Genomic DNA, 25029 nt, shown 5'->3' on the forward strand with positions numbered 1-25029 from the left:
TCTGTGTTTAGACGATTGGCTCCTTACTGCACCATCAAAGCGTCAGCTGATTCAGGCCAGGGATTACTTGTTACCAATTATCAATTTCCTGCTTATTTCAATAAATTTGACAGAGTCAAACCTGATTCCTGTGTGAATCTAGAGTTTATAGGAATGCAAGTGAACACTTCCACTCAAGTAGCTACCCTGCTTCTGCCTTGCATAACTTCTGTGAGACAGCAAGTCTAGGACTTACTGCATCTCGCATCTCCTTCAGCACAGTTAGTTCTCAAAGCACTGGGTTCTTGTCAGCGACCGTCATTCTTGTACCCTTAGCAATATACTTTATGCGAGTCCTGCATTGGGCCCTGGCTCTTCAATGGTCCATTCTGTACCAGCCACTATCTGCTTCTGTCTTACTAACTCCAGTCTGCAGAAGGCTGGTGGATGCATTCTAACAACCTGTTGTTGGATAGGTAATTCTCTGTTCCCTCTCCAATAGCCACATTGACCACTGAAGCTTCCCTGTTGGGGTGGGGGGTGGGGGGATATTATCAGGGAAAGATGAGACTAAGCTGCATATCAGTGTCCTAGAGATGAGAGCAATCCTTTTAACATTGCAAGCCTTTCAGGACCTTCTTCTTCTAGGAACTACTGCAAATTCATACAGACATGGTAGTGGTCTGGTATATAAACAAACAAGGAGGAACCCTATCCTATCCATTATGCAGATAGGCCATGAGAGTTTGGGAATGGGCAATCTTTTCCAACCTCTTTCTAATTGCAGCGCACATTCCCAGAGAAACCAAAGTGCTAGCAGACAGTCTCAGCAGGTCCATTCTGACCACTCACAAGTGTTCCCTCAATCAAGCAGTAGCAAACAAGGTTTTCAGCCGTTGGGGCCAACTTTGCTACAGTCTCTTTGCTTCTCCCCTAAACAACAAATGCAGCTATTACTTTGCTCTGATCCCCCAAAGGGGAAGTCACCAAGGAATGCTGTAGTCCACATTTGGCCCTTACGTATCCTTTATGCTTACCCCACCTTTGATCCCAAAGTTTCTACAGAAAGCCAGCAGGCTAAAATTCTGAGTGATCCTTATTGCCCCCTTCTGGCTTTGCCAGATATGGTTACCCTTCCTGTGCCCTCACCTGAAGTATCTCCTGTGGATACTGGATCCCAGTCAGGACCTCGTGTCCTATCCATCAGACCATTGAAAACCCAATCTCCACACACTTAGGCTAACCACATGGTTTGTCTACTTCCAGTGATTATAAGAAAGTCCAGGCAAGCTTCCCCAGTTTGCGACTTAATTTTGCCTTTGCAGAAAAATTCCACAAAAAGGGTCTATAACATTAAGTGGAGACAATTTATGATTTGGGCTTCAAAGGAGAATATTGATCCATTTTATAGCTCCTACATCAGCTATTCTCCTTTTTCTGAGTTCACTTTTTCATGACTGCACCAGTTTCTCCAGCATTAAGTTACAGCTGGCTGCCGTTTCTAATTTTATTTCAGGAAAGGGATCATCTATTTCTTCATCTATGTTATCCAAAGCCTTTATGAGGGGTATTTTTCTGCTAAGGCCTCCAATCAAAGATCCTTCTCCCCCTTAGGACCTTACAGTTGTCCTTCAAGGCCTCACTCAAAAGCCCTTTGAACCAGCCAATAGTTCTGAATTGAAATTTCTTTCATGGAACACTATATTCTTGGTAGCCATCACGTCAGCCAAGAGTATATCTGAACTGCAAGCCTTGTCAGCCAAATCTCCTTATATCATTTTTTTATAAAGACAGAGATTCTCTAAGAACTAATCCATCCTTTATGCATAAACTAGCAACAGAATCCCAACATTAACCAGTCCATTCAGTTGCCTGTTTTCTTTCCAGATTGTTCAGAGGCGAATATATATTACATTCTTCTCGATGTTCATAGACAGTTGCATTTCTATTTGAACAGGACAAGAAGCACAGAAAATCTGATCAACACGTAGTATCCCTTTCTACTAATCGTTTGAACCAGCAGTATCCAAGATTACCCTGGTTAAATGGATAACTGATTTCATTTCTAACATTTATTCACAAAAAGAGATTGAATTGGCTCGTGTACCAGAAACCCACTCAACTAGATCCAAGGCCTCTTCAGCTTTTTTCTGCCAGAATATCTATTTATGAAGTATGTGCTGCAGCCACTTGGTTTAAGAATCATACATTTGTTTCACATTGTGCTGTAAACTGGACATTGTCTCCAGAAGCAGGCAATCCTTCATCTCAACAGCGCTCCAGCATATCCTTCCTTAGGGGCCACCCATGAGTTACATAGCTGGAGACTCTGACCCAACAGTGAGGAAGAATGAAAAGGGCAACATCAGATAATAGAAGTTATGTACTTACGAAAACTTGGCATCTGTGTTGTCCATTTTCATTCTTCCTCATTTCCCTCCCATCCATCCCCCGACCTTGGTATCTTTGAGAATTTACCTAGAGGAATTTGGAACCCATCAATTCATGGCATGGGCTCCAGAAAGTCTTGATCTGCTTCATTTCTTCTTGGTAATGTTACCTATTAGGGCAATAAACTCACTCGGAGGAAGTTATGGGAAAGGGAAGAGCTCGAGACTCAGATCCTAAAGTCTTGTAAATGCAGTCAAGTCAGGTCCAAGGTCTGATCCAAAGACCCAACTGTGAGTAAGAATGAAAATGGATGCACAGACGCCAAGTTATGTTAAGTACATAACTTCAGTTTATTTGCAAATCTGAGCATCTTTTTTGTTTCTTTTCATCCCAGGGCTTTGGGTTTGGCTGTGTTTAAGCAAACCATTTCTTCTTGTTTTTCTAAGGCCATTTCCTTTTGTTTTTTTTTTTCATGGCAAATGTCTTTTCCTTGTCTGTAAAGGCACATTCCACTAGGGCAGTTGCCTTCTTTGGTGCCTTTTTCAAGGATTTGGATACCAACCATTTTTGAGGCTGCCACTTGGTCCTCTGTTCATACTTTCACTGAACATTACAAGTTGGATGTTATTTCCAGGTTGAGCTTTGTCAGGGCAATCCTACATGGATTTGTAGAGGGATCTTCTGTACCTTCTTCCTCCTACAATTCCTCTTAACTGTTGTACTCTCCCTTATGTAAAGAATACTGCAAAAGTGATAAAGAAGGATATAGGACAGTTGTGTAAAATCTTACAATAAGAGTAGATGTCCTTCTCTTCACTGTTGCAGCATTCAGTCCCTCCCTCCTTCCCCTTATTTTCTAGCTCTTGCCCTGTATTTTTGTTGCCGTCCAGGATGTACATGTCCTCCTTTATCCCTAAGGTGTTCTGTTCCTCTTGAGGCTTTTCAGTTCTGATTGTTTTTGTCTGTACGTCACCTTTTATGTCGTATGCTTTGGCAGGGAGCATACGTGTGACATACGATGCCTTTATACTGGCTGGACGGTGGACTATCCTTGGCAAACAATCCCTTATGTAAGGAATACTACAACAGTGAAGAGAAGGGCATCTACCGTTATAGTAAGATTTTACACAACTGTAATTTTGATTAACCTTAGTCTGCATATATTGAATAAAATCTGTATCTGTTTTCCCAAAATCTATGCAAGCTTACATTGGAATCAGGCTTTTATTGAAACCTTTTACAATTAGATATTTGTAGAGAACCTCCTGGTCCTCAAAATAATATACCTGTATGTGATAGATGCTCTTATGAAGTCTGAAGTTCCCCATGCAAGGCACAAAAAATGTGCAATCATTAAATACAGAGGTCACATTGTCATTTTGTGTTTGAATAAATAAATATAAAGAAAACAATGTAATTTTGCCATGACCGCCTTCACTTTATACTGTTTATAACAGATGTTTTGTCGTTGGCTGGAAAATGCACTGAAGGGTCTGCCAACAGAAATAACTGGCGGAGCAGTTACAGTAACTCACAAGCAGTTGACAGATTTTCACAAGCAGGTTACTAGGTAAGTTCTGCTTACTCTGTATTTGTGTAATAATCTGTAATTTTTCTTAGTGCAGATCAGTGTACAGTGTTATTCATGTTTAATGTTTTTATGGTGCAGATATTTAAATGGTTGGAAAAAATCATTTTGTTCCACTGCTAGTTATATTCCCAGGGATGTTAACCATTAGGACCCATGTTGTAGTATCATCCACAATGCTTGAGAATTAGATGCAAGTTGATGTCTGTTCATTTGGCATTACGTACAGAACTTCAAATATCTTGAGATCAGAGGTACTGTTCTCACTTCACTGAGATCATCAATACAGTGCTCAGTAGAAGACAGAGAGCACAGAATGTAGACCCTTCTGTGTCCCTGTATTAAAGCTTTTAACCTTCCTGGAAAATACAGGTCCTGTTTCTCCTCAATTGAAGTGCAGCTAGTGTCTAATTCCAACTATCGTTGTGGATTTTAAAGTCACTGTTTTGTTTCTCACAGGTTATGGAAAGCCTTTCCTCAAAGGTTTATTTCTGTTATGCCCTCTTGTAAAGGACCCAACCCCTCCATGGGTCCTAAATTTCTTTATAGAGGCTATGACAAGACCACCATTCAAACCAGCCTCTTCAACAGACATACAATTTCTATCTTAGAAGTCACTATTCTTAGTTGCTGTTATTTGTGCTAGGAGAATATCAGAGATGTTCATCGTGCATATAGCTGCAGTAATCAGAGATGGGGTTCTCTGCCGTCAGGCGGGTCCTCGGTCGGCCGAATTCCAAAGTCTAGGTCCGACGTCGGTTGTTGTCGCTTTCTCTCCTGACGTCAGAGAGGCCGGAGTATATAAGACACAGCCGACGCCATGTTCTTCAGTCTTTTTTGCCGCGCGGTGCCCGAAGCAGAAGCAGTTCGCAAGTGCCGGTCGGCCAGCTCCTGAATTACGAAAAAATTGGAAACCAAAGTCTTCATTAAAGCTAAGTACCCCGTTGGGGAAACTTTTCTTGCCTCAGACCGATGTCAGAAAAAGTTAATAATTGTATTTCTTGTGGGAAGCAAATACCGCATAAGGATTTCCATTCCCTCTGCATACCTTGTTTAGGCCCAGACCACGACGTCTCGGGCTGTCGCTTTTGCGCTACTTTCAATAAACGCACTATTAAGCGTCGGGCGGAGTTCGCCCAACACTATTTTGGTAAAGCCTTTGATTATAAAATGTCGTCGGAAACTCCGACTACCGTTTTGTCCAAAAAACACAAGGACAAGGACCGACACGCGAGGTCCGCGGTCTCCACCGACACCACGCCAAAACAGGTTACACGTGGTCCGGTTCTCAGCGAGACGCCTTTGCAGTCCCTGACTACCGACGACACTCCTTCGGCGGTGTCCTCTGTACCCGAGACCGCAGGTACCTCGGCCCTTTCCCAGACTACAACCACCGAAGCCATTGCTAATGTTGAGCCGCCTAATGTGGACAGGTCCACTTCCACCCATGGTGTCTTTAGACCCTCATCTTCTTTTTCTATTAAGACCTTTACTAAATCCAAAGCAGCCAGGCATCCAAGAGGCCTGTTGCACAGGGCCCATCTCCAGGTCCCATGCCTAAAAAACAGATGCTTAAAATGGCTGAGGACTTAATTACTCTTATCAGGGTTTCTCAACCCATTCCAGACAAGAGACTCAGAGTGGAGGAAGATTTTCCCTCTTCTGATCAGGGCTCCATTTTATCAGAACATTCTGATGTAGAGGAACACTCTTACTCCCCTTTTGAGGATTCGGATGCAGAGCAGTCCATTCCTTCTGCATCTCCTCCTGAGGATTTTTCCTTTGGGGAAACCTTGCACACTTTAAGGGAACACTTCCATTGGGAAGGCCAAGACTTTTCCGATTCCAAGAAAAGACTTAGGGAATTTCTTTTGTTACCTCAACACAGACCTCTGGCGATACCTCCTGTTTTGGACATACTTGATGATGTTTATTCGGAGGCTTGCCTTAACCCGGATTCCCTGCTTCCTGCACCAGTCAAACCTGATAGGTACTACAGAGTTCCTAACTCTCACCAATTTCTTTACAAAAGCCATAATGCTGACCCTGAAACCATTTCTCAAGGCCCCAAGGGATTGAAGGCCTCTACTGCCAAGAATCCACTTCCTGCCGAAAGAGAGTCAAGATCCTTAGAAAGGTGGGGAAAAGGTATATGCCTCGCCACCCTAGCCATGAGGGCCTTAAATTGTCAGTTTCATATGCTTAAATATCAACAGTTCCTGTTATCACAATTAAGGAATAAAATGTCTCAACCTGAGCAACCAGATTTGAAGGAGTTGCAGGATATGATGCATAGTGCAGAGCAAGTGGATAAACACACCTTACAATGTGGCTATGATGCCCTAGAGGCCTCAAGTAGAGCGGCTGCTACAGGATCAGTCATTCGCAGACATGCCTGGCTTAGGGAACAAAACTTGCCTGATCATGTGAAAGCTAAACTTCTAGATGCTCCTTTACAAAAGGATGTGCTGTTTGGTACTATGTACTAATGCTGAGGAGATATTACGGAAAATGGAAGAAAAAGCCAAATCTATGCAAACTGTCAAAGCTTTTTTACAGGTCCAACCACCACGTTTTAGCAGAAATTGGCCTTCAAAAAACTGGTCCTTTCCAGCCACTGACAAGCCCCAAAGAGGTAGATACAGACGCACAAGGGGCAGAGGGCAATCACAAGGATCATATAGAGGCCGACAATGGCAAACTCCAGCACCAAGAGGTGGCGAAGACAGTGCACAACAATACGGAAAACAAACCCAATGACTCCCTCATTTCCATGCCAAGCAGGTCTCAGCTGGCAGCACCTTTGGGAGGAAAGCTAGCATTATTTGCAAGAAATTGGCATATTGTCACAACAGACAAATGGATCCTGGACATTATAAACAGAGGCTACAAATTTCAATTCCACACTCTTCCAAAAATGAGAGGCATGCCAAACCTGCCACACAATCAAAGGGCAGAGGCACAACTACAAATTTCAAAGCTCATAAGCATGAGAGCTATTCAAGAAGTACCTACTCACGAACAAGGTCAATGTTTTTATTCAAGACTTTTTCTGGTACCAAGGAGAGGAACTGACTGGAGACCCATTTTGGACTTATCCATCCTAAACACATTTTTACTCGTACCAAAATTCAAGATGCTCACATTACAGCAGCTTCTTCCCATGCTGGGCAAGGAGTTTTGGCTGGTAACATTGGACCTCAAGGAGGCATACCTGCATGTCCCAATCAGACAAAGCTGCAGAAGATACCTCAGATCTCTTGTAGATTCAATCCACTATCAATTCTCTGCATTGCCCTTTGGCTTATCTACTGCGTCCAGAGTATTCAGAAAGTGCCTGGCATCAGTGATTGCCTACTGCAGACTTCAAGGGATACAAATTTACCCTTATTTGGACGACTGCCTGATCCAGGCGGACAGCAAGCACATACTTCTGGAACATCTGGCTTATGTAACACGGTTACTGCATTCTCTGGGATACACAATCAACAAAGAGAAATCCAGGCTAACACCATCTCAGAAAATAACTTTCCTGGGTGCCAACTTGGACACAAACACCCAGATGGGCCTATCTTACGCCAGAAAAACAGGGGCAACTAACTCAGTACTTCAAAATACTAGCAAAATGTACCAGGCTTACTGCAAGGAAATTCCTGCAGGCTCTGGGCTTCATGGCATCTTGCATTCTTTTAATCCCATGTGCAAAGCTGCATATGAGGAAACTTCAATGGTACCCAAAAAACCTATGGTCTCAACACAGTCACAGTTTGGAAACAATAATACCAATAATTCCATGTTTGCAAAAGGAATTTCTATGGTGGGCCCAAGCATGTCAAGCAAATACAGGCCTCCCATTCTGCAAGCCTCAAGCAAATCAAGTCATCACAACAGACGCCTCAGATTACGCCTGGGGGGTGCACATGACGGACAGGTGCATTCAGGGCAAATGGTCCCAAAAGGAAAAGCACCTTCACATCAATCAAAAAGAAATGCTAGCAGTAATAAATGCAATTACAGCTTTCAAGGACTTCTTGCATCCAGGACAATTACTGATAAGAACAGACAACACCACAGTAATGTGGTACATAAACAAACAAGGAGGAACACATTCATACCCCTTGTGCAGACTAGCCATGACTCTTTGGAACTTGGCTCTGGAATGGCAAATCGAACTTCAAGCACAGTACTTGCCAGGATTGAAAAACACGCTGGCAGACAATCTAAGCAGAAATATGACAGATCCACACGAATGGAAGTTGCATCCTCAGGTGTTTACAGAGATAATCCAAGCGTGGGTGAGGCCAGACATAGATCTTTTTGCCTCCCACAGGAATCATCAATTGGAAAAGTTTTGTTCGAGGACCTTTCATCCAAAGGCCTGGAGAGTGGACGCCTTTCATTCAGTTGGACAGCATGGACAGTTTACGCATTCCCACCTCTGCCTCTTCTGCCCAAGGTGCTTTTGAAAGCAAGAGCAGACAGACCGAAGATGATACTGATTGCTCCAGATTGGCCAAGGCAACACTGGTACCCGCTCCTGAGGAGCCTAACATACTCCTCCCTGGTCCCTGCCTCTAATGCCTCTTCTGCTGACTCAGCACAGCTACAAAACTCTTCACAGTCAGCTGAAAACACTCAATCTCGCTGCATGGAAAATTCCTTAACACCACAACAGACCCTACTCTCCAAGGAGGTGCAGGATGTCATTTTGGAGGCCAGAAGGCCATCTACTAGAAAAGCTTACTCCGCAAAATGGAAGCGGTTTTGCTCTTGGAATGAGAAAAAAGGCCAGGACCCTAGAAAACTGAACTTGCCTCAGGTATTACAGTATCTAGCTGAGCTGCTGAACAGTGGACTTTCATTTTCTTCCATAAAAATCCATGCCTCAGCCATTTCTGCAGAGTTCAACACGGATCCTCCTTTATTTTCTCACCCACTCTTACGACAGTTCCTCAGAGGGGTTAAGAATATAAGACCACCAAGGAAGCAACCTATACCAGCCTGGGATCTTAATTACATACTAGAAAAATTAACATTGCCTCCTTTTGAACCAGCTGCCTCAACAGATTTGCAATATTTGTCCTGGAAAACGGCCTTCCTTCTGGCTCTCACTTCAGCTCGTAGGGTTTCAGAACTACAGGCCCTCATGGCGGTGCAGCCCTTTCTCATATTCCATCAGGACAGGGTTTCCGTTCGTACCAACCCGTCATTGATGCCTAAAGTGATATCCAGGGTAGCTTTAAATCAAGCCATACACCTACCTACCTTTTACCCCAATCCTCAAAACAAAGGGGAAAGGCTGCTGCACTCTTTAGACATCCATAGGCAGCTACGTTATTATTTGGACAGAACAAAGTCCTTCAGGAAATCAGAACAACTCTTTGTGTCTTATGCTGTAGGGGCTCAAGGGAAGCCAGTTACCAAGCAGACTATTTCAAAATGGATAGGCCACTGCATACGGTTTTGTTATTCCTATCATGGGAAATCTGTTCCTACAGGCAACAGATCACACTCCACCAGGGCCACAGCTACCTCTACAGCCTTCCTCAGAGGAGTTCCTACCAAAGATATTTTGGAGGCAGCCACTTGGAGTTCGGTACATACCTTCACAAAACACTACCACCTGCCTTTATATTCCAAAACTAGAGCAGGCTTTGCCACTGCTGTGTTGCAGGGCATTCTGGCTCAATCCAGTTCCTCCTAGTGCCTACCACCCTGTGCGTAGCTTTGGGACTCTACCCATCTGTGATTACTGCAGCTGTATGCACGATGAACATAGTACAGTTTTGTACCTACCATAAATGTAGATGTTCGAGTGCTAATACAGCTGCAGTACAGGTTTCCCTCCCTCCTTCCCCACTTGGTAAAGGCATGGGGCCTAACACCCTCTTCATACAACCTGACTGGGTTATCCTTCTATGGTTTATTTGCTTGCAACTACTGATTTTGGATTATATTGCATTGCATGTATATACATATAAACATAATTTATGTATTGCCTTCCTTCTGGGGGCACCTGACATCTTGGGCAAGAAAGACTGAAGAACATGGTGTCGGCTGTGTCTTATATACTCCGGCCTCTCTGACGTTAGGAGAGAAAGCGACAACAACTGACGCCGGACCTAGACTTTGGAATTCGGCCGACCGAGGACCCGCCTGACGACAGAGAACCCCATCTGTGATTACTGCAGCTGTATTAGCACTCGAACATCTACATTTATGGTAGGTACAAAACTGTACTTTCCATGCCTTGTCTTTGTGTCCCTTATCTAAATTTCCACAAAGGTGGAGTCTGACTGAAATTTTAGCCATCCTTTTTCCCCAAAGTAGCCTCAGAATCCAATATGAACCAACCTATTCATTTGTCAGTATTTTCCCAAATTATACAAATAGAGGAGAATATTTGCTGCACTTATTAGATGTTTACCATCCACTGTAATTCTTTTTACATAGAACCAGATCCCTTGGAAAGGATTCTCAGTTATTCATTTCCTTCATCTGGAATAAGTTGGGGGAAAAGGTTTCTAAACAAACCCTTTCTAAGTGGTTGTTGGATTGTGCAACCTTCAGCTATTCAAGTAACAAAAAAACAATAACAAAACAAACTGTCTCCCAATTCCACCAGATCAATAGCTACCTCCACTGCCTTTTTCAGAAACTCTTCAGTGTAGAAATGTGCACAACTGCATGGTATACATTGCATACTTTTGCCAAGCATTAATAAATTAGATGTGATTTCCAGGTCCAGAGCTTTAATTTGTAGCATTGAAAAGGTATCCTATCATGATGCCCAGCCAAATAAGATGGTAGCTTGTTAATCTGTCCCAGTAGTCATTTCATTCAAACAGATGAACTAGGCTAAGTAAGTTAATTTCTTACCATAATGCTGGGTCCTTTTGATCCTAATCTATCCAATATGGCAACCCTGCCATCCAGTTATCTCTTATTTCCATATCTCCTTTTAGATGGTTATCTTTCCAGGGTCTATCTATGTGGTACTGGGCAAACTTGATCTACAGGGGAGGGTAATGCAGAGCATTATGGAGGCAACGTTCAAAAAATTGAGGCTGAGCACACTGGAAATTGGCCATATTGGATCCGATAAGCGGTTCAGTCCTAGCAGACATATTGAACAAACTCTGCTAAAAAGGGTCAAACTTTATATTAAAACCATAGACAGAAGATCTGAAGTTGTCTTTATTTGCTCTTCAACCTGTGGGACACTGATCTGGTATGGATCTAACTCAGCAGCATTTCTCCAGCATCGGATCCAAGCCTCTCCCCTACCCATAATGCCCCTGTCTCCTGCCTTCATTCAGATCTCGTTTGCCATGCTAATAGCAAGCATCGCCGTCTGCTGCTCCAGGCTTTTTTTGGTTGAGTGAGTTAGATTTTCAAACTGTTTTTCATCTTTCTCTCTCCCCCTACCCTTCTCGCGTTCAGTCGGTCTATAGCAAAAAAAAAAACCTTATTCCCATTTCCCTCTATATTTCTTTAGTGTGCGTGCATGTGTGTATGCCTGCTGGTGGGTCTTTCTCTCTCCACTATGGCAGACACCCAAACCGGGATTTAGGAAGTGCACAGTGTGTGGCTATAAGCTTTCCCCTAAGGATGGCCACAATGTGTGCTTTTAGGGGTCCAGCACCTCGATTCCTCCTGCTCGATCTGCGTGGGGTTCAATCCCTGCGCATTGATTGACAGGAGGAATAAACTTATTCTTAAGGGCATTCTTCCACCTCCTACTGCAGAGGCTCAAGCTTCCTTTTCTGCTGCTTCTGCTACTCCCTCCGCCCCAGCCTCTGGGACTCAACCTCACGCCAAGAGGACCAGGGACAGCGAGAAGCACAAGTACCGGGATAGGCCGAGGAAGCGGTCCCCCGACTGCTTCTCCTCAGCCGAACCACTGGCGAAATCTCACCTGGGTCTTGACTCATGTTCCCTCCGGCTCCATTCCCCTTTCTTCTTCCCATAGCTGGAGGTGTTTCAGAGCCGTTCACCAGTGTCTGCTTCACCACACAGTCTGTCTAGGCCGGTGTAGGTGGTCTCTTCCACTTGGTTCATCTGCAGTCTTTTCAAAGCCGAGGTGAATGGGATGTTGTGGAGTTTCATCTGCACACAGATACAGATGGGAGCCTTGTCTGCCCCCCTCCCCCTCCAGGACTGGGAGCATGCAGTCAGCCTTCATCCCGATAACTCCTTCTCCGATCCGACCCCCCAGTTTTGGAGCCCTTGGGTCTGAGAACCCTCGGCATCGAGGGGTCGGTGCTGACAGTACCTGGTACCTTGACGCCGACCATTGCCTTGAGCGGGCCAGCTCTGGCAAACTTGGAGCCATAGCCTTGGCGCCGGATCCAAGGGGGTGGTTTTGGCTCCAAGTTTTTCAGATCCAAGCCTTCCAGTCTGAGTCCCGGCACCTAGAGGTTTGGCTCTGGCTCCCCCATTGATCCAGCGGATTATGGACCTGATTGTAGCTCCAGCTTCAGTTGTTCATTCTCCTTCTCCCTTTGACGTGGTGGAGTGGGTTCTGTCATTCACATTGAGACCCTTGATGATCTCGTCCTCATAGTCCATCCAGGCTCTGTCCGTCTCTGGTCTGGATTCTGCCATGCTTCCCACTCAGGGACAGCTTGCTGCCTCTCTGCCCCAGGGAGTTCCCCCTTGGGAACAGTTGGATGTTTTCGAGTCCTTCCCCAGAGACCCCCCTGGAGGAGGTTCCTCAAAAATGCACATGTAAAAGGAGCCACATAGACTTCCCTCCCAAATCTCTCACTGAGGACACTGATTTGGAGGAAGAGGAGGGTTCCCCCCAGTCACCCCCCAGAGGATGTCTCATTTGAAGACATCACGGAGGTCCTTCATCAGCATGGGTGGTGGTCTGCCCAGAAATCCAGCACCTGATGACTCTGTGTTCCTGAGGGCATTCGGCGCAGGACCGTCTACATCCTGGGTGTTACCTCCCACATATCCCCTGGTGGATCTTTATACATCTCTGACATGGAAGGAGCCCGACACAATGGAGTCCATCCTCAAATGCCCTGCCAAGGTCCTCAGTGCCCCTTCTGATAAACCTCATTAGTCTAATGGATCCCCTGTTGATGTCATGGTGGTGGCAGTGGCGGCAGCCACTAAGAAGGAGCTAGCACAGGAGAGCTCCACGGTCCATCCTCAAGACTGAGAGTCTAGGAACATGGACCATTTTGGGGGAAGCGGATTTGCACGCTGAACTATATGGCATATGTCGTAAGGCTCCAGCATGACCTGGTTGAGGAGGTCGCTGGTTCTGCCCCAGGGTCCATGTTGGAGGAGGAAAAGAACATTTTTTTTCCTCCCGCATAGCCACCCTCAACTCCATCTCCAGTACCTCTTTGTGGCTTCTATCTCATGTGACTGAAGGCGCTAGAGCGGCCGGAGTGGGTGTTGCCATTAAGCTTCATGCCTGGCTCTGACTTTGTAACTTCTCAGAGCCCTTCAGGGTGTCTTTTGTGAACGCACCGTATGATGGTTCCACTCTGTTTGGAAAGACTGTACGTGACACTTTGGTCTAGGAGCGAGAAAGACTAGAAGACCTTGTCTGCTGTCAGAATCCTCTTCTAAACTCCTCAGCTAACCTTTTCCAGGAATCAATGAGGAGCGAAGGTGATGTGGTTCCAGAAGTCTCAGGGTTATTCCCAGGAGGCTCTGGACTCATATTCTCCCAGAGGCAGAGGGGGATTTGACAAATGCCGATGAATTTCGAGGAGCCACGGGTCTCGGGATTCCTTCCCGGACAGGCCCACGCAGCAGCCCTGAAGGTTTGCCCAACTGCTCATTTCTGAAGGCAATCAGGGGGTCGACTCTCACTTCACCTAACAGCCTGGGAGTCTACAACAGAATATCATTGGGTGTTGCGAATCATATCCAGAGGATATTCAATCCCCTTCTGTCAAACACCTTCCCCTCTCAAGCACCTGTCAGACATCCAGTGGTTATTTCTAGATCTACCATTGTCAAATCCTGTTCGTCTATCATGAGCCTGCAGTGATTCTCTTCTCTGGTGGATTCAGTCCCCGGACCTTCTTCATGGTTGCCCGTTTATTCTTCCCTCCCCTCTGACCATGGTGACCACGGACGCCTCCCTACTAGGATGGGGGGTGCATTGCTTTGGAAGGGCAGTTCAAGCACGTGATCTTCCCTGGAGACCCAGTTACATATCAGTGTCCTGGAGAAGAGGGCAATGCTATTGATGCAAGCTCTGCATGCCCGTCTTTCCCTAGGGATGATTGCCATCCAGACAGACAATATGTTGGTAGTGTGGTACATCAATAAACAGGGGGGGGGGGGACCAGGTCTTATCCCCTTTGCCGTGAAGCCATGAGATTGTGGGAGTGGACTTTCTCCACCGATCATTTTCTGGTGGCAGTGCACATTCCCGGGAGGTCCAACATTCTAGCAGACAGGCTCATCAGGTATATCCCAATGCCTTATAGTAGTGTCTAAATCCGTCAGTAGCAAAACAGATCTTTCTAAAGTGGGATCAGCTTTGCTACAATCTCTCTACCTTTCCTTCCAATGTGAAGTGTAGCAAGTTTTTCACTCTGAACCCCCTTCCGGGGGAAGTCCCCCTGAGACGTTTTGGTTCATGCTTGTCCCTCCAGTCTTCTTCTCTATGCTTATCCTCCACTTTCCCTGATCCCAAAGCTTATTCAGAAAGTGCAATGGCTGGGGTGCTCAGTCATCCTCATTGCCCCCTTCTGGCCTTGCCAAGTATGGTTCCCTTCTCTGTGGTCTCATGTAGTATGTCCTCCCTAGAAGACAGATCTGGTTCCGGATGTTAATTTGCATCCCTGAGGGATTCCACATCCAGATATGGCCAGTCTGAAGCTCACCGCTTGGCTGCTCCAGTTCCCATGATAGTTGGGGCTATCTTCTCCTGTTAAGAAGATTTTGGTGGCGGCTCGTAAATCTTCCACGAGGAAGGTTTATCCGAGTAAGTGGAAACGTTTCCTCAATTTGGGCATCTCAACGTGATTTGGATTCTTTCATTGCTGTTATCTTAGAGTTTCAGGCAGGTATTTTTCAGCAGGGTGCTAGCTTCTCTATGTTTAAAGTTCAGCTGGCAGCTATTTCTAAGTTCCACATAATGAATAATTCAGCTTCTCTAGCCTCTTCAAAGCTCTGTAAAGCTTTTCTGAAGGGTACTTTTCTTCTTAGGCCACCAATCAAGCCTACGCCTCCTTGTGACCTTACTTTGGTCCTTCAAGCCTTGTTTTTTTTTCCCCCTTTGAACCTGCTGCTTCAGTGGATCTGCAGTTCCTGTCTTGGAAGACAGCCTTCCTGATTGCTATTACTTCAGCTGAAAGAGTGTCTGTGCTTCAGGCCTTATCAATTAAGCCTCCTTACATGATCTTCCATAAAGACGGTATCTTTGCGCACTAATCCTTCCTTTCTTCCAAAAGTGGCCTCAATCAAACATTAATCAAGTTATCAATCTCCTTGTCTTCTTTCTGAACTTTCAGAATAAGGGAGAGTATAAATTGCACCTGCTGGATGTTCATAGACAAGTACACTTTTACTTACACAGAATAATGGCCTTTCGCAAGTCGGATCAACTTTTCATTTCCTACTCTAAGCCCTTTTTAGGGAAACCTGTATCAAATCACCATTGCTCGTTGGATTTCTCAGTGTATACTTTTGGCTTATTCAACCAAAGGATTGTCTCTGCCAGGTCAAGTAATGCACATTCTTCAGCTGTCTTTTGGTCCAGAGTTTCCTTGGATAACATTTGCTTTGCGGCTACCTGGGCATCTTTACATGCTTTCATCTCCCTTTACAAGTTGGATTTTCTCTTCAGGAGGAGGACAACCTTTGGCTCTGCTGTGTTACAAAATATCCTTCCATGAGGGCTTCCCAGGTGTTTGGTAGCTGGGTACTCTGTCCCACAGGTTGAAGAGCAAATGAAGACATCAACTTCAGATAAAGAAGTTATGTACTGGCCATAATGTTCCATCTGAGTTGTTGCTTCTCATTTGTCTTTAACCGTCTCTCTTTTCCTTCCCCCTGCCTTATGTGGGCTGTGTGGTGGGGTGGCTGGAAAAGACATGGCCCTTTCTTTGGCATAACTGGTCATTTCTTATGATACTGTATGGTTTATTGTGCCAAGGGGTAAGGCATTGTGTCAGGTTGGGATGCTATGGTGGCAGCAAATTTGATCTGAAGGGAGGAAGGAGATGGGGGCATTATGGGTAGAGGAGGAGCTTGGAGCCCAGATCAGATGCTGAAGAAATGCGGCCGAGTCGGATCCATCCTGGATCCTTGTCCCACAGGTTGAAGACAAATGAAGAGCAACAACTCAGATGGAACATTATGGTGACTACATAACTTATTTTTTGTACGTATCTCTGTGGGATAATTGGATTAAAATTATGGTGTTCTTATAAAATAGGTAAGGATGATAATGCAAATGCTAAACTAACCACTATCCAAGTGGACTTGATATTTGTGATAAATTTTGTCACTAGTTGAGTAATTGCCCATAAGTGAATGTTTGAGAATTTTTCTACCAGAGTAGGTGACTGATGTCTAGTAGATTATTTCAACTACTTGATTAGGAATTTGTTCATGCTTTTACAATGCATTGAAGTTTGGGCCTAAACTCTAGGAGCAGAGATTCTTTTGGAATGGCTTGCCAACTGAATTTCACCTTTCGGCCACCTTTCATTTGGCCTCTTTACCTTGCATTTTGTATATGCACTGAAGATAAAACAGCCGTGAAAATGCTTACCATATTCAGAACAACCCTCTGCATATACGCATCCTCTATGTATCTGGATATGTGTACTTATCAAGTGGCAAAGTTTATAATTTGGCATCCTCATTTTCTTTGGATTCAGTTGGGACTCAACTGTGTTTAATCAGGCTGAATCAAAATTACTGGGATCCTGAGAATTGCTGCTTTCTCTCATGCTGGCACATGGACATCAGCTTGTGAAGGCATGTGTGCCCTGAGCATATGTGTTTTGCAGTAAAAGAAATAATTACTGAAAAATCACCTGCACACCTATGTTTATATCTACTGGTTTGGAGTACCTTATGGAAGATCAGCTGAAATGGTCAATTGTAGGATATCTGTTTACTCTTGAGTACTGTTCCTCCCCAAAGCAGATAGCTGTGTTTATCAGTATAATTCATAGCTGTAGTCAGCATATACATTGTCAGTGTAGAGAAGTACTTTTCATAGGTTCATAGATTAATACTAATCTAGTACTTTTAATGTTTTTAAACTAGTTGGAATTTCCTCATCTTTTTGTGTGTCTTTTTTTTTTATCCATAGTGCTGAAGAATGTAAGACTGTGTGCTGGGCATTAAGAGATTTCACCAGACTTTTCCGATAGCTCTTCTGGCAGATCTGATCCATCTTTCAGGTAAGACAATGCACCAGAGATCTTAGCAGGTGCTACCCTAGAGTATTTAGCCACTGGGGAGAACTTCATCAGAATTACAAACATTTTTCCTTTGGGGGCTGGCCGGCTGTTATAACCAGTTACCAAAGTCAGACAGTCCTCATTCATATTTTGCTGTTTTTTGCTACTGTCACATTGAAATTTGTTCTGACAGTCACTTGTTTAATTTTTTGAGGTGTCATTCCTCTGATGCTTCCCTTAACATGATGTTTTTTCCCCTCCTACTCTTTTGATTTCCCTTTTTCCCTCTTGTCAGAAAGCAAATTTTACAGCAGGACCCTCACAGGAGCTAAGTCACTGTTTGATACATTGGTCTGGACCACAAGTCTAAATGCTTTAAGGTTTGCTTAGATTCATAATGACTATATCAAGTTTGTAATTTTCATCTTACTCTAGTGTCAAGCAGGTCTGTTACAAGTTCCCAGGACTTGGCACAGTCTGCTGCTTCCAAATTTACAATTTTTGCATAATTCATTAAAATACAGAATAGGTAAGAAACATTTTATTGTAAGTTCAGACAAGCTTCTTTGAGCTGGTCATGGGGTCTTCTGTTGCCAAGGCTCAAGCTAACCACTTCCCATTACCAGCAAATCTTCACCTACACTTGACCACCAGCAGCTAGCTCCCTTCTACCAGTGACACACATTGTCACTTAGTCCCCTCTTATTTTGTTGGGTGTTAAGTTTTATTTGTTGATGACCCCCTCTCACTTCCCAACATCTGAAGATATTTCCTAGATTTTCCTTCATAGTTCTATGTACTATGCCTGTTATTTTGTCTGGACCACATTTAACTAACCTGTGGCATTGGTATTCTGTATTGTGTACTTGTATTTCCTTGTAAGCATGTGTTTATTTTTGTAGATCTATGTTATGCCATTGTACTGTATAACTTAGTTATACCTATAATCTTACTTTACCGTTCTGTATTTAACCCTGCAAATGGTCTCATTTCATTAGTGCTCTACCACAGTAAATTCAATTAAATAAATAAATCTTTGACCCTGTTGTGCCGGCTGACTTATAGTGAAGGAAAAAGCCATTAGTATTCCACCTGTCATTCCTGCCTGATGATCTTGAAGTAATGATAGGTTATTGACTGTCCCTGATTGACCTGTTTTCAGTTTGTGGTGCCTTTCTTTGTCTTAAATCTTTGTTTTAAAATATTTTAAAGAACAACTAGCAAAATATGAAAATCATCATATCCAGTTTAAGTGTGCCCAGTTACAACAGCAAGTTGTAGTCTAAAATTTAAAGCATGCAATGATGACAGAATTATAACTGATGGCAAAGATAAGTAGAACACTACGGCTATAATTAGAAAACATGGCTGGAGATAAAAAAAAAATATGTTGACACCATCAATTAAAAGAGTAACTGTTCTCCCTAAATGAACTAGAGTAATTTTAAAAAGCAAAATGTGCATAGTGGACTTGATGTGTTAACTGTTGAAGTAAAGATTTTGAATGTCATTTGAAACCTGTTGGAGAATATATGAGCATTTAGGTATTTCACTGCCACTGAAGAAAAATTAGAACCAGATTTCTTGTGAAGAGAAGACCATTAAGTAGAGACACAAAACTTGACTAGAGCAGTTAATGTAGTAATCAGCATGTAATTCTTTGTTTTGTCAGTGCTCAAACTTAGTATACCTTACCTGGATAAGTTTTCTAGAAATGTATGATCGGATTTTATAAAAACTGGAGGACATGGCCAAAAATGTGGATAACATCAGTGTTTGGGATTTTACATGTGGAGCAGATGGGAATAAAACTGGATGGGAGGAGAAGGGTTTGTGTTAAATGTTATAGTAAAACAATAATAGTAGATGTTGAACAATCATTAAAGTAGACTGCAAACTGGATATAGTCTAATTTTTAAATGCAGTGCACTTCAAAGCTGCTTCCTTAATATTAGTCCATAATTTGTTTTGTAGATGGTGGTATAAACCTTGGCTCGAGATAATTGTCACTGTTGAAGTGACAGCCTGACCCCATGTGCAAATGGGAAAAGGGGCTGAGGATGGATGGATGGTATAAGTTAAGGCAGCTGGTTTAGCAGACAGAGGCATTTGTTTTAAATAGATGTTCTGTGGAATAGTGCATTTTTAAAGACCCTCTGAGAAGCCTGCATAGTATTCATACTCAAAATGTAGCCTTTAGAAATGAGGTAGTAGTCACACAATTTGTGTGCTGCTGTAAATGTTTTGATAAAGAATTTAGCTACTGTGAAAGTTTCAGGTAGAGGAAAGTCTTGTGCTGATACCGTCCTAACAGCAGTACTTAAATTAGGATTTAAGGTTAGTGGCTGAATGAAGGAAATAATCTTGAATCAGACAAGCAATCAATAATGCCTAACAAGGGTATGTGTTACTGTGTAAATAACACCTGCCCAGAGGTGTCCTGAGGCCCAGCACTGCTGTGTGTTACTGTGTAAATAGGACCTGCCTAGGGGTGCCCTGAGGTCCGACACTGCAAGAGTAGTATCCTTAAACCGTTGATGTTCAACAAACACATTACCACTAGCATATGGGTCGTAGTGGTAGAGACCTGCTACCCTATCTCTGGCAGTCTGTTAAAGCACAGAACTCCAATCCTGCCTGTCTGTGGGTGTGATGGACAAATCACCTGTGAGGACACGGACTGCCTTTCAGACACACAGGGAGGACCCACCCAGTTTTCTAGTGCCATAGTAAGAGAAAAATCTCTGAGAAGATTGCTTCTAAAACTGGACTTTACAGCTACTCATCTCAGATAAGAAACCTTTTGGGTTTCTTCCTCCCTATGTCTTTTCCATCAGTGCTTGGCTAGTAAGTTCTGCTTCTTTGACTTTTGTTTCTGATTTGAAATTTTGTATATGCTTCTGTTTTTGCTTTGACTAGCACAGTATGTTCTGTTGATTAAAAGCTTTGTTTGGAACTTTTAATAAGACAACTTGATGATATTGCAGTTTTTTCTTTGGGATTGTGATTATTTGAGGTAATGGAGTAGGATTACAGCATTTTAAACGATTTTTTCATTTAAATTGCAATTTTGGTGCCATTTTGTATGTTAAACATTTCTGACAAGAATTTTTCATGAGTTTATGATTTATTTCTTGTGCAACACTTGTCACTCATCTTGTTTCCCTATTAAAGATGAACAGACAGGGTAGCTCATTTACATGCTTTATCACACAGAAACACATCAGGATGGATAGCAGCAGTACAAAATATAAACAAACTGATAAACTGACACTACACAGACACAGGGTATGCTTATATCTGAACAGCTTACTACAAAATGGCAGCCAGGCTCGCACGTGCTCAGTATTTGTGCACTTGTGCAAGCCCCTAGAAAGCTTCTTAAAGGTGTACAATACTTATTGATCTGCATCCTCCCTCTTAAATGAATTGCCCACAGTATAATGACATTTGAAAAGAAACTTGCAGTGGTATAGACAAAAAATAAGCACAGCATTCATGTCCTTAATGTCCAAGTTGTCATGTATCTGCAACCTGATGTAGTGATATAGCAATCAGAATTGGGTTTAGCAACAGGGGCAGTCATTGGTGAGCAACTTGCTTCAGGAGTTGTGGGATTCTTCTCCGGAACAAGGATATTTACTGGAACTGGAACGCTGAATAACTCACTCTGAGATATAGAGTCTTTCTCACAGGTATGATACTGCAATATGGACATGGCCACTGGGACTAAATGTTTCCAATTCCACCTAAATTCTGCTTCTTGCAATTCCACAATGTACGATCTTGGCACTGGGCATATACTTTTCATGACACTAATCCGATCAAAACCTTTGGACATCTGCATCCTCACTCATGACACTAATCGATCAAAACCTTTGGACATCTGCATCCTCACTATCTTCCCTTCTCGTAATGGATTTAGCAGTTTTCTGGTCTTATCATAACAGGACTTCTGGGATAAGCGATTTAACAGATTGGCTTTCACTGATCTGTTGTTCTTGACACATGGAGCTAGTAATGAACTTCTAATTGGTAGTGTGGTTCTGGTTTGTCTCGACAGAAGTCTCTGTGCAGGTGAACCAAGATGTTTATCAAGAGAAACATTTCTGAGATTCAAGAGAGTGAAGAAAACACTACTACTGTAACTTGTTTCGACTTCTGTACTAATTGTTTCTCACTTTAAACTGCACGTTCTGCCAAACCATTTGATTGCAGCTACTCAGGGCTACTCGTAACATGAGGAAAGTCCCCACTGTTCAGCAAATCTTTTCAAACTGCTGGCTTGTAAACTGTGTGCCATTGTCAGAAAAAACTTTGTGCAGACTACCATGGACTGCAAAATGACGCTTCATCTTAGTAATGACAGTACTGATTAGGAAGTAAGTCAGTCTCAAACCAATTTGAGCAAGAGTCTGCTAACACAAAGTAATGTTGACTATTCCACTCAAAAATGTTTGTAGCTACTGTCGACCATGGTAGTTCAGGAATCTGGTTTAGCTAAAGTGGTTCATTCTGTTGATGTGGCTTAATATTATTATATACAGAACAAGGTGAAAGTGCTCTCTCAATATCCCTTGATGTTGAAGGCCAAAATACCAGTCTTCTCGCCCTTCTTTTGGTAGAATCAGTTCTTGGGTGGCCACGATGTAAGAGTAATGTACTCTTGTTGCAAGGATTTTAGAACAATTACTTTTGAACTTTTCATGATAATACCATTGTCAAACAAAATCTCATCTCTGTAAGGAAAATAAATTTGCACTTCCACTGGTAAACAAGATTGCTTTGAAGGCCATCCTTGACTGATAAAGCAGTTGAGCTTCTGAAGAACTGGATCTGCAACTGTATGACTTCTAAGCTCATCAAGACATGTAGAAGAAAAGTTTCTCACTTCCATAACTTCAAAATCAAGTTTCTCATTTTCATGCTGTTCAGTAGTATTTCTGGGTGATCTGGATAATGTATCAGCAAGATAAGGAAGTTTGACTTTCGTGTGGACAAGATTGAAATTATACTTTTGCAATTTGAGCATCATGCATTGCAATCTGGCTGGAGCTGTATGCATAGGCTTTCTCAAAATAGTGACTAGAGGTTGGTGATCTGTGTCAGTCTGGCTAGGTCTACCATAAATATAATCATGGAACTTCAAACATGTAAACACAATTGCCAAGAGTTCTTTTCTCTATGCGCACAGTTCATTTCACTTTGGGTTAGAGTTCTGGACACATGGGCTACTGGTCTGCCCTCTTGAAGAATGACTGCGCCAAAACCAAACTTCGAAGCATCACAAGAAAGAGTAACTGGTTTGTGAACATCATAGTATCTGAAAGTTGGAGGAGTGACAGATTTCTGTTTCAGGACATCAAATGGTCTCTGGTGTTGTGCTAACCATGGCCAAATGCATCTTTGCGTGTCATCTCTCTGAGCAGTCCTGAGAGTTGGCTCAAGTCTGGAATGAACTTAAATAGGTAGTTAAACATGCCAAGAAAACTTTGTAGGGCTTGAACATTGTCTGGCGCTAGCATCTTGATAATTGCAGTTTGCTTGGAAGGAGGTCTTAAGCCTGAACTGGTAAACAAATGACTAACATAACTGACTTCTTGTAGCCTGAATTTGCACTTCTAAGGGTTCAGCTTAAGATTCACTTCACGTGCTCTTTCCAGAACTATTTTGAAGTTTCTGTCATACTCAGCTTCACCGTTACCTCCTACTAGAATATTATCTACTAGAATAGCACACGGATACTCAGGAAAAATTTGCTCCATTGCATGCTGGAAGATTTCACTGGCAGAATTTATCCCAAATGGCATTCTCAAAAATCTGTACCTGCCAAAAGGAGTATTGAAAGTAAGTTAGCAATGAAGATTTATTGTCAAGCAAAATATGCCAAAATTAACTCTCTGCGTCTAGGACAGAAAAAAACAGTGACATTTGGCATTAGAGCAGCGACTTCGACTGTATGCATTGGATGATGAAGTCTTTTTAGTGCCTTGTTCAAATCTCTTTGATCAGTACCTATTCTGATATAATCTGAACTTTTCTTATGAGCTACCAGCATGGAGAGTACCCATTCAGTTGGTTCAACTGGGCAAAATGCACCTCGTTGCACCATTTTTGTCTAGCTCAGCCTTGACTGTGTTCTGCATAGCTACTGGAACATTCTGGGCTGGCCTGACATCTGGAATGATTTCAGGATCTAACTTCATGGAGTATACAACTGGGAATTTGCCAAATTTGCTTTCGAAAAGATCAGCATATGTAGAAAAATAGACTGGGTGAAATTAGAACAGTGGTCTTTTAAGCAAATATGGTGAACTTCCTTATTAAATGAAAGTAGTCCCATTTTCAAGCTGTCTCTGAGGCCTGATAATGACTGGACGTGCCTTTTGACCACATAAAATTGCAAGTCATAGCTGTTCCCAGCAGAGTAATATGAACGCACCGCTGAACCTTCGGTTTGAATTTCTTCACCACCATAAGCAACAAGCTTTGCATATTTTGCCATATCAAGCTTCTCACCAGTACGTACTCTAGCAAATGTTTTTGCTGACATAACATTGCACTTTGAACATGTGTGAACTCTGAGCTCTTTGTGTTTTCCTTTTATCTGAACAGTACAAAACACTTCATTTTTTGCCCTTAAATCTACTGCACTGACTGTTTCATTAAGCACTACACACCTTCAGCATAAAAGGTAGGTTCACAGCTTTCTAATTGATCGACTTGTCTCTTTGAATGTTCTCTTTTAATAAAAGAATGCCCCTTATTTGATTTACAAAACCTTTTGAAATGATTCCACTTATTGCATGTGTGGCATTGCTGACCAAAAGGTAAGCATTTCTCTTTTGCATGATTTGCACGACAGTTATGATAGTTGACTATGAAACTGGATATAGGCACATTCTTTGAGTTTGCTGACTCACTCTTGTGCTTCCCTGAGACTGTGCATACCCTGGAATTTGCTAGAAAAGTATAGGGTTTCCCACTGAGTGCTGGAGGGCTTACAGCTGCTGCCATGTGCCTGGCAGGAGCGGCCTTAGGTCAACTTTTGCCCTAGGCAAATGGGCTCCACGGTGCCCCTCCACACATCACCCAGTGCCCCTATCCTGGTCAACCTACACCAAATAAATACTGGAAAAGCACCCCTGCTAGAGGAGTGCCCTAGCGGCCTTCTAGTTGGCGTATGCCTAAGGCAGGCTATGGTGCTTGAGCCTGTTTCTTTTAACCATGTGCTGCATACTATCAACATGAGCACTAGAAGATATTGGAAGCATGCATTTCTCATTTGTAAGCATATTTGTGCGCTTTTCTGTAAGCTCATATATCTTGACAAATCTCAATGGCCTTATTCAAAGTTAAATCACTGTCACGAAGCAAAATCTTTCTCACAGCATCATCTTTAATGCCACACATCAGTCTTTTATCAACTCATCCCTTAAATCACCAGATATGCATGTGTTTTAGCCTTATTTCTCATGTCAGTTGTATATACTGCAAAAGTTTCCCCAGGCTTTTGATCTCTTGTGTAAAATAAGTGACTTTCCATTGTAATATTCATTTGGGGTTAACACACATTTCTCTAAATTTACGTTTTAAGCACTCTGGGTCTTCCCTTATCTCAGCCGGTACCACTATATGGCAGTTTTCCCCCTCCCCTGCAAATACAGCAGG

The 25029-nt window shown here is 42.9% G+C and overlaps 1 protein-coding gene across 1 annotated transcript in view; it reads left to right on the forward strand.

Moving 5' to 3' along the window:
* TNPO3 (transportin 3) overlaps positions 1-25029 on the forward strand; it is a 2808908-nt gene that overhangs the window by 2636662 nt on the left and 147217 nt on the right. The window contains exons 20-21 of the mRNA XM_044088630.1: positions 3828-3940; positions 17268-17358. Of these exons, the coding sequence (XP_043944565.1) occupies positions 3828-3940; positions 17268-17328 (174 nt within the window). The 3' untranslated portion in view covers positions 17329-17358. The remainder of the gene's footprint in view (positions 1-3827; positions 3941-17267; positions 17359-25029) is intronic.

Source organism: Protopterus annectens, chromosome 11.part0 (assembly GCF_019279795.1).
Source record: "Protopterus annectens isolate FY-2018-M chromosome 11.part0, PAN1.0, whole genome shotgun sequence".
Classification (NCBI taxonomy): Eukaryota; Metazoa; Chordata; order Ceratodontiformes; family Protopteridae; genus Protopterus; species Protopterus annectens.